We start from the raw sequence: 11,045 nt of genomic DNA on the forward strand, positions 1-11,045 counted from the left end.
AAATGTGCTTATTGGATTGACTACTTTGTAAATTCCTAATATTTAGTAGGTGTACGAATTTTGCATACAGTATCGTTAGAGAAATTTAGGATTTCAGTCCCATTTTCCAACCGAAAAGGCGGTAATTTGTCTTTGGTAAAGAAATTACTTCTTCCCAGAAAATTTTCAAGATAAGGCAACGTTTGTAAATACATACAGAAGTCCCCCTTTATTTTTGCTGAAGTTCCTAGTCTAGTTTTCCAAACTTAGTATCAGTAATTATCCGACTAGCAGAAAATTTTCAATGAAATTTAAAATGGCGAAGATTATAGAAACTAATTCCGGGTCGTACTTATCTACGCTTTCACTTCTTTAGAATATTTTTGATAAACGTTTGTAGCTGGAATCTTGGGTTTTTAAAGGACATGTAGAAGGAATTAATTTCGTTTAACCAATCCTTTATTTAGTTTATCAACTATTGATATATTAACATGTTTATTTTCAACAACAACTGGCTACACGATTTATAGTTCGCCTAATAAATGACATTAGTCTAGATTTGAGGTTAAAGGCTTCTTTTCATCGTCCCCCCCCCCACCACCACCACTCACTTCACATGGTGTATTGACGTTGCGTGTGATTTGAACTCATGTTTGAACTTGACTATTTATCCTTTTGCTGCTGATAAATCTCTTGATAATTTATGAGAAACGATTTGTTCAAATGTTTTCTTCGTCGTTGTTAATTACCTCATTAATTTAATGTTAATTTTTATGAATTTATCGGGCGATTTTTTTTTTAGCCAGGCGATTAGCTCTTGCGTCTGTCTGGTTGGTTGCCAGCAGTGAGGCATTTAAAATTCCATGAAATAATTAAACTGTCATTAGCTAATAGTTGAAAGTCTTTTTTTCGGTTTGGTTAAAGAAAAATTTTCCTGCCGCAACTGCTGCTCACATTTGTCGGCATTGGGATTTTTTGTTTTTTGTGGCGTGTACTGTTCGATGAACATTTAATTGCTTATTTTCCACAAGAGCGACATCGACAACAGAGCGCCTCTTGTTTCAAACACCAAATGTTTGGTTAGTTAAGGCATAAATGGCAAAATATTAACATTTTAATAATGACTTTTTTAAAAAACGACAATCTTTTCTTTAAAGAGAAAATCTTTTGGGGAAAAACCTTAAACTTGTGTTTAATTTAATTGTGTTTAATTTAAGTTTCTTAATTTTGTTTTCTTCTTTTTCGAATAAATTTGTTATAAATTCTTTTGTTTCATTTGTTCTCTTTTCCTTTCTCTTTTCCAGATTTGTGAATTTAAAGTCAATAAAGCGTATGCCATTGTCAGTTCATCGGTAAGCTTTTGGATACCTGGCATTGTCATGCTTTCAATGTATTATCGCATTTATCAGGAAGCAGATAGGCAAGAGCGACTGGTTTACAGGTGAGTTGGAAAACAAAACAAAAAAAGAAACTATTTTTATCTTCAATTGAACACACAGAAGAACTAAAGAACGGAAACTTGCAACACTTGAGTGCTTCAGAAAGGTTTTTTTTCTTTGCAAGGTTATTATAAATTTAACAAATATTAATGGCAAGTTTCAATTTGAAAAGGAAGGAAAATTTTAAGAGGAAAGAAAATCGAAAGTGGCTCTAACCATGAAATATTGAATTTTTGATATAAAACTAAAACATATTGCTTTCAAAACAAACAAAAGAAAACGAGATAGACCCATGGGTCCTTTTGAGAATAGAATCATAGAATCACTATCTAAGTCGATTTATGTATGTCCTGTCTGTCCATGTTAATATGAAAACAGATTCAAAGAAATATTAACAAAGATATTACGATCTGCAGAGTTTGTGCTCAGTAGGATACTCTGTATAGGGAAGATCTTCACTAATTGAATTTAACCTTGTTCATAAGATAGCTGTAACTATATAGCAATAACTTTTGATATTTGGAACCGATTAATGGATTAATAGTGTTTGAGTTATCGTTCACGCCAATCGTATAAACACTTACTTACATAGCTGGCTTGTGACAGAAAAATCCAGGCGCGTCGGTCTTTTGCGCAGTTTTTGAAAGACCATGTTCGGCAATGTTGTCTTCCACTTGATCTTTCCATCTAATTTTTGGCCTTCCCCTTCTGCGTGAGCCATAACCTGGCTCGCTTTTATATGTCTATTATTTTGAGCGCATGTACCCTTGCTTCGGATTCATATAAAAGCACTGGTAGTATCAGCGTCCTGTAGAGTGTGAGTTTGGTCTACCTGGAGATGGTCCTGTTTCTAAACTGCTTACTTAGGCCATAGTAGCATATGTAGGCCAACACTATATTCAAAACTGATGTCCTTAGTTTTATTTATGGCGGTACTAAGGTATATAAAATCTTTGACTACCTCGAAGCTGTAGTTCTCAAGTACCACAGTTGGTCCGAGTCTACTGGACGTATTTGCCCGTTGATACTATCAACTTGATCGTCTCTCCATATACTGCCAGACCCACTTGGGCAGACTCCTCAATTTGTTCAAATGTGGCTGTTACTGCTCGCAATGTTCGACCCATGATGTCGATGTCATCGACGTATGCGAGTATTATTGGTTCTGGAGTATCTTCTTCATTGCCGTTACTATTTGATTCCAGAAGCATTGCAAAATGTTCCCTTCATATTCTCAACACGGTTTCCTTCCACATCTCAACAGAAGGATGTGCCTGCACCAAAGCCTTCGGTTTGGCGTTTTACTGTCTGCAGGGTTGCCCTATACGCTGCGAATTTCACCTCAGTAGCATTACGACACTCCTGTTCGTACCATGGGTTTCTTGATGGTGGCCTTTGGTACCCAAGTGTTGCTTTTGCTGCAGTTTGTAGGGAGTAGGCAATTCTTTGCCATTGTGCTTCTATACTATTATCGGGACAAGGAGTACTTTCGTCAAGCAGGGGAGTAAGTTGAGCGGAGTAGGCTTCTGCTATCTGGTGTGTTTGTAGCTTTTCGACGTCGAGTTTCCGTGTTGTCTTAGATCGCACCTTTGCTGCTACATTAAGACGAGTGCGAACCTTGGCTGCTACAAGGTAATGGTCTGAACCGATATTCACTCTTCGGATCGATCGAACGTCTAAAATACTGGATGAATACCTTCCTCAACACTATCGATTTGATTTCTCGAGATGCTGATAACTACTTGCTGCAACGTTGCCGTTTTCATAGCTTTCTTCATGGAGGCTGAATTTTCCGACGTGGGCCCAAAAATGTTTTCTCTTCCGATTTTTGCATTAAAATCTCCTAGCAGAAATTTAATTGCAGGGCCAGGGCAGCGGTCATATGCTGTTTCTAGGCGCTCGTAAGATATATCTGTTTTCTCTTCCGATTTTTGCATTAAAATCTCCAAGCAGAATTTTAATTGCAGGGCCAGGGCAGCGGTCATATGCTGTTTCTAGGCGGCTCATCTTAGTTTTCCGTCGGAGCATGGACTCAAATAAGACTGATGTGGAAGAACTTCGCTTACGGATTAAAGCAATTCGCTCATCTACTGAAGTGAATCTGGAGACGAGGTCTTTTATTCTCCTATTAACCATAAATCTGCAACCAAATTCATGTTTCGTTTCATGGCAGCTATAATACAGGGCATAATCATCTGATTTACTTGCGCCAGTCCCTTTCCATCGCATTTCCTGTAAGGTAATAATATCGGCTTTGTACTTCTTGGAGATTCGCAGATCTTGGTCCTTTATACGTTTGCGAGGGTCGTAAAAATTTCGAAAGTTTGATTTTCTTTTTCTTTTCTGTTTCATATTATTGTCTTTTATTCAACTATCCTGACGCAACAGCCCATTTTTATAGTTCTTATGGGTGAAAATAGCTACCACCAGGTGACACCGCGGGGAGGTCAGTGTCTACAATGGAGGTAAAAGAGGGACCAAGATAAGCCACCCTTATGGTTCTGATACTCCTTTAAAAATAGGTCATAAGAAACACTATTTTTATACTGATAGCCTTTTCAAAATATCCACGCCGTCGGAGCATGTCTCTGTCTCTATTTGTTTTCTAATAAATATGGTCTATAAGCTCGTCTATAAAGTCTCCCTATAGCTCGTATATAAAGCCTCCCTTCAGTTCGTCAATAAATGCTCCATTCAGCTCCTCTAGAAAGACTGCCTTCAGCTCGTCTATAAGAGTCCCTTCAGCTCGTCTATAAAGTCTCTGTTCATTTCGTCAATAAATACTCCCTTCACCTCTTCTAGAATGACTGCCTTCGGCTAGTCTATAAAACTCAATTCAGTTGAGCTATAAAGACTTCCTTCAGCTCGTCTTTAGAGACTCACTTCAGTTCGTCTTAGAGACTCATTTCAGTTCGGGTGTAGAGAGTCTTTTCAGCTGACAAAATCACGCCATAAAGATATCTCTTCGGTTCGTCTATAAAGGCTATGTCCAACTTGCCAATACTCTCCTTTGCTCGCATATAAGGATATTTTCTTTTATAAAACCTGAACGAGTATAATGACTACTCTCTTCCGAACTCTCTCATATTACTTCTTATGATATTATGATTTCTTAAAGTCGACCAAACAAAATTGACCCCTTACTCCCAATAAACCTATGAAATATTACACTTATAGAGAATCCGATGAATATTACTGTGAATACCCTATTAAATGTTACCAAGTAACTTATGTTAGAGTAAACCCCCATAACCTCTTATTTTCAGTTAAGTGTCGTATTTATTACCCGGAAACCCCATATCCATGGTCATTACCAAAGTGATACCGAATAATTTGAAATTCATGAAGGTTTCATTGGAATAACATGACAACATTCTATGTGACTACTATATGCATACAATTCTCGTTTAGAAACACCTTGTTGCTACTATTTCCATCTCTTCTAAGGGCTTTGCAGCATCTGCCCTTAATAGATTACATTTCATGGAATCAAAATCTAAAAAAGAGAACTGAATAAAATATAAGTTCTAAGTTCATTTCCTGGCGAATAACAAAAAATGTAATCAACTAAAAAAACAATGAAGCAAGTTTCCTACGAAAGAAAAAACTATAAGAACTTCTAACACACCAGAAATCTTTACAATTTAAGCTAATAAATTTTTTTTTTTCTTTTTTTTTGCCTTTTTTCTCTGTATTTTATATTCAACCATTCATCCATGTCCCCACAATGGATTCACCAAAACAAAAATCGCTACAACAAAAAACCTGAAATTGACTGACAACACCAACATCCATCCACCCACACGCACACATTAAAGGTCGAAAGTTGCTGCTCTGCTGCTGGAGAAACATTTACAGATAAGTCAAATACCCAAACCCCGTCCTAGCATACAGGTGGAACCCTCAACCATATCGACGATGCGAAGAGAACGCAAAGCAGCACGCACACTGGGCATTATTATGAGCGCCTTTCTGCTGTGTTGGCTGCCCTTCTTTCTATGGTAAGTATTTTGATGGAGGAGATATCCCATTTTTTGTGTGTGTGTCTATGTGTTAATGGAGTAGACATTTTTTGTCGGGATATATGGCTACTACGTGTGCGTCCGGTTCATTCTTATGCAAATTATTTTTTATTTCCGGGTTCCTTTACCGGTTTCCGTTGGTGCTGATGATGATAGCTACCTGTAATTTATAATCTTCAACTTTTTTCATCACACCTTTGTTCCTTATCTTCTTCTTTTTCATTTTTATTCGTTTCGTTTTTTTCTTTTTTCTAGGTACATCACCTCAACACTGTGTGACAGTTGTACCACACCTCGCATCGTTGTGGGCATTCTCTTTTGGATTGGTTATTTCAATTCGGCCCTGAATCCCATTATCTATGCCTACTTCAATCGAGATTTTCGCGGAGCATTTAAGAAAACATTGAAGGTAAGTTGTCCGCATGTTTCCGAATCTTAGAAGATGAAGTGATGATTGTCTATCATTTTGGCTTTATTGCTATCCACCCCTCCTCTTCTCTCTACCCCAAGTGAAAACAAACAACACCACCAACAAAAATTGTGATAAAACTTTGTTGATAATTTGTTTCCGTAGTAACACAATTTGATGAGTTTAATTTCACCCAGGTGTCATTTCCATGGAAAGAAATTATCTACCATTTTGTTGACCAATCCCCTTATAAATGTTTGTAATAAAATATAATTCTCGAAATTTGTTTCAAAATTTAAAATGTAGTGAATTTTTAGAGGAATGAGACGAATATAATTGGAATACCAAAACAGTGTAGTCGGACATGGCAGACTTACCAAAAATGACCTCAGGTCTTTAATTTTCTACAGAGCTATATACCGAGGTGAGCAAAATTGCGGAAAATTGTCCCATATTTGCATCCTCTAAATAATAGTAGTTAGACCCCTGTAAATATATAAAAATACCTCCTATATCCGACTGCATACATCCATATAATCGATATCAGTACAAAGGTCAACAGCTCAGCTGTACATTCACATAAACGCACAGACTACACTAGAATATTGAAGTTTTGCACGTGGATCGGTATAGTGTAATAGGCACAGAGCTCCGATTTGCTCGATTTTACTCGCGAGTGAAAAATACTCCCGAGTGGGAGTAAGTAAAGAGTACGAGTTTTTTAGGGAGTATACTCTCCACTCTTTTATTTTGTTTGGGAGTGCTCGCGAGTACTCCTTGTTGAAGAAAAAGAGTGTGAGTCAAACTGTTCGAAATAGAGTAAGAGTTCACTCCAAGAGTGAAATCGAGTGGACAAATACATTTGGTTGTTTGGTTATTTGTGTGTGTGTGTGTAGTACCAATTTTTTTTTTTTTTTTTTTTTGATGTTGATCTTTTGTTTGCTGTGGGGAGATAGATCTTTACAAAAAACATAAAATGACATTGATTATTTTGTTTATTGAAAATGTTTACACATATGAGGAACAAATAAAAATCTTATATGAAATGACTTACATAAAGAGAACGCAGAAAACGAGCTTGTTGATGCATGCTTTCCCAGCAGTACTGCAAACCAAACATCACAAAACAAACAAACAATGCACACAAACAACATCAAGTAAAACAACGGTATCACAAAAAAATAAAAATAAAAGAGTACTCGGCAAGAGTGTAATCTGATCGATTTCGAGCGTATTTCACTCCCACTCGAAAACGAGCGAAGCACTTCCGCTCTTATTTGAGTGGCAGAGAAAAATAGAGTATACTCTATTCACTTTTTCTACTCGCAGGAGTACTCCCGCTCGAATTCGAGTGAGTTTCACTCTTTACTCGAATTCGAGCGAGCATTTCGTAGCTCTGAATAGGCATGTTAGTTCGCACCAAAAAAATAGAAATTGAACATATACAATACTGTGTCCCAATTCTGGAGGGTTGCAACCCCTACGGAGTTTGTCCACTGTTGCCAGTTTTCGATTTGCAAAAACCTCTACTGCTATAGATAGTGTACGATTATAGCTATAGACCTGTTGTCTGAAATTGGCCTGTTGTTCTAAAGGTTCACGCATGTACCTTTGGGCCTCTCTGTAGATTATGAAGATTTCACGTGACGTGAAAGGGCGGAGAAACCCTGTCCATTAGGATATGGCAAGGCTATTGCCGATGATAACACAAAAGCAGCAGATATTGCATTGACAATATTCGATTGTGCCAATGGACGGATATGATCTTTATCTCCCCATGATTATTATTGCAGTTCCCAGACTGGTATTCGAACAGGTTTGGGGCTGCATAAGATAACCACTGGCCGGCCTATTATTGTTTTATACGAGGTCAACTAAGTCTCCTTGATGGCATAGGGGATGTTAGACACCAAACAACGGCTCTGACTGGCTTTAACATGGCAAAGCCTAGGCTTATCTTGGTCCCTCTTTCATCTCAATTGTGGACACTGACCTTCCCGCGGTGTCACCTGGGGTAGCTATTTTCATTAATCCGTTTAAATAATGAGCTGATATGTGGCAAACCAAATCCCCTAATGTTGACGACCCCCGCAAACGTATTAAGGCCCACGATCTGCGAATCTGCACTTGGAATGTGCGCAAGTTGTACAGAACAGGCGCAGTTTTTGCTTTAACAAAGCCGATATTATTGCCTTACAGGACATGCGATGGAAAGGGACTGGTGTAAATAAAACATATAATTACGCCCTGTATTATAGCTGTCATGAAACGAGACGTGAATTTGGCTGCGGATTTATGGTTAAAATGAGAATGCGACAATACGGCTTCAAGCCTGGCAAATCCACCACTGAGTAGATTTTCACTCTGCCACAAATCCCGGAAAATACCCACGAAAAACACATCGACACTCCACCTATTCGTCGGCTAGAAAGCCGTATTCGACAGCCCTATCCGTTCAGAGGTGTATAAAGCCATGTCTGCGTTTGGCATTCTTTCAAAATTAATACGGCTATGCAGGTTAATTTTAACTGGCACAAGATCCGATTTAATACCGATCGAGGATTCAGACAAGGTGACAGTTTGTCGTGTGGCATTTTTAACATCCTGTTGGAAAAGGTCATACGAGATGCAAATGTGAACAGAAATAGCTCTCTGTACACCAAACAACAGATGTTACTCGCCTACGCCGATGACATCGACATAATGGGTCGAACATTGAGAGCTGTAACAGCCATCTTTGAACAAATTGAGAAGGAGTCTGCCAAAGTGGCTAGCGGTAGGAGTCTGCAATAAACGGCGAGAAGACCAAGCAGATAGTATCAACGCGCAAGACGTTCAGTAGACTCGGACCAACTGTGGAACTTGAGAACTACAGCTTCGAGGTAGTCAAAGATATTATGTACCTTGGTACAGCCATAAATAAAACTAATGACATCCATTTTGAAATTCCGAGAAGTATGGTGTTGGCCAACAGATGCAAGCAAGGCCACCTCCCGCCAGACCAAATTCACACTCTACAAGATGCTGATACTACGCGTGCTGATATGTGGATCAGAAGCATGGCTACTTGCTCAAGCAGATGAGGCAGCTCTTGAAATGTTTGAAAGAAAAATTCTCCGAAAGATCTACGGGCCGATCTGCGTCGAAGGTGAATATCGAAGTCGATTGAACATAGTCAGACGTATCGAGCTGCAGCGACTACGTGGCTAGGCCATGTTGTGCGAATGGATGAGGATGCCCAGGCTGAAAAAGCATATAAAATCGAGCCAACTGATGTTCACGTAAAAGGAAAAGGCCACGAATCCGATGGAAAGATCAAGTGGAAGACAATATCTGGGAACATGGTATTACATATTGGAAGACCTGCGCACAAGACAGACGCCCCTGGAAATATTTTATAAGCTCGGCTTATTGAACAAATGTTGTGTCACAAGCTACGTAATGGCCATTTATAATGTCTGAAGATGGGGTCATCCGGTCCACCCCTTCTGATACCTCCTTCACAAAGTGACAACATTTAGAAAATGTAGTAAATCTAATTTAAACGTGAGCCATCGTTTCAATCATTCTTTAACCTGCCCCACAAAGTGTCAAAACTAGAAAAATTTCATATGAAGCTAATTGAGTATACGATTTGATCCGACAAATGGACATCATAATAAGATTACCATACACCTAGCTCAGAACCGAAGGCGCATCATCTCTATCCATTTTTTTGATATTTAAGTTTAGTAATCAAGTCTTATATAATTTTGTAAAAATCATTTCCCTGTAAATGACACCTGCGAAATGAAGCTCAACAATTTACACATAAAATACTTATTTATATCCTCCACAATACACCCAACCACCAACAAACAGTATTATCTAATTTGTTTTAAAAAAACTTCCTGTAAAAACTGACATTTATTTTTATGTCCTTCAAAAGTAACAATCACTAACCATAGTCAAATTTTATTTCTTTCCATTTTCCCATTTGCGCAATTGTATTTTCTTTTCTTCGCCACTAATGCCGCACTTTGAATTGAATTGCATTTTTTCTCCATCGTTAACAACTTTTCTATATCAACAAAAATATCTTTCAAATCATTCGTTCGCTCATTCATCTTCTTTTCATATCATTTCTATAGATGGCGTTTTCATATCTGATAAGGTGTCTAACACCGACCACTTGTTAAGAAAAAAAAACTCAAATCTCATCAAAAATACAAAAAAGTATAACGAATAACACAATAAACCAAAATATTTTGTTAGCCAATAAAAGAAAGAAAACGAAAAAAAAAATTAAAAAAAAAAAAAAACAATAACACAACGCATAACAATATCCTAGAATCCTCAAAATGAATGAAAGAAACAACAAAAATACGAATCATAACGAAAAAACAAACTTCTATTGGTATGCAAATTCAATTTCATTTCTTTTCCTCAACTACTGTCTACTGTGTCTTGTGAAAAGAGCTGTGGTGGTAGAGAATTGTATTGTGAAGAAGTGTAGTATTCAATGTTAGATGAATGCAATATCTAGATATTCAACCAGTATATAGATTTGTAAATGTGTAAATAGATTTATATTATATTCTAGCCATGGACAAACATTTGAATATTCCTTTTTATCTGGTTATATCGATTTTATTTACTCCAAAATTCGTAAGAAAAAAAATTAAATCAATCAAATGTTTGTTCATTGTCAGCAACAGTAGACGAAATAGGATTAGCTTTTTATCAATTCCTGTATTTTATTTTACTATTACTCTTTTAAAAAATTATTTCAGCTTTATATTCGTAAAATCCACGCCTTGTAATAACGCTCTCGAAAATATTCTTTAAAAAATCCACGCCTTGTAATAACCATTGAAAAAATATTCTTTAAAAATCCACGCCTTGTAATAACGCTCTCGAAAATATTCTTTAAAAAATCCACGCCTTGTAATAACCCTTGAAAAAATCCACGCCTTGTAATAACCCCTGAAAAAATATTCCTTAAAAAATCCACGCCTTGTAATAAGCCCTGAAAAAATATTCCTTAAAAAATCCACGCCTTGTAATAAACCCTAAAAAAATATTCCTTAAAAAATCCACGCCTTTTAATAACCCTCTCGAAAATATTCTTTAAAAAATCCACGCCTTTTAATAACCCTCTCGAAAATATTCTTTAAAAAATCCACGCCTTTTAATAACCCTCTCGAAAATATTCTT

General features: G+C 37.2%; 1 protein-coding gene across 1 annotated transcript in view; it reads left to right on the plus strand.

Annotated features, from left to right (window-relative positions):
* LOC133334798 (octopamine receptor beta-1R) overlaps window positions 1–5,879 on the plus strand; it is a 77,187-nt gene extending 71,308 nt beyond the window's left edge. The window contains exons 4-6 of the mRNA XM_061543116.1: window positions 1,284–1,420; window positions 5,237–5,419; window positions 5,696–5,879. Coding sequence (XP_061399100.1) covers window positions 1,284–1,420; window positions 5,237–5,419; window positions 5,696–5,879 — 504 coding nt within the window. The remainder of the gene's footprint in view (window positions 1–1,283; window positions 1,421–5,236; window positions 5,420–5,695) is intronic.
* Window positions 5,880–11,045: the final 5,166 nt, after the last annotated feature.

This window comes from Musca vetustissima, unplaced genomic scaffold (genome assembly GCF_032173495.1).
Source record: "Musca vetustissima isolate MV318-11 ecotype Yass unplaced genomic scaffold, APGP_CSIRO_Mvet_v1 utg9424, whole genome shotgun sequence".
NCBI lineage: Eukaryota > Metazoa > Arthropoda > Insecta > Diptera > Muscidae > Musca > Musca vetustissima.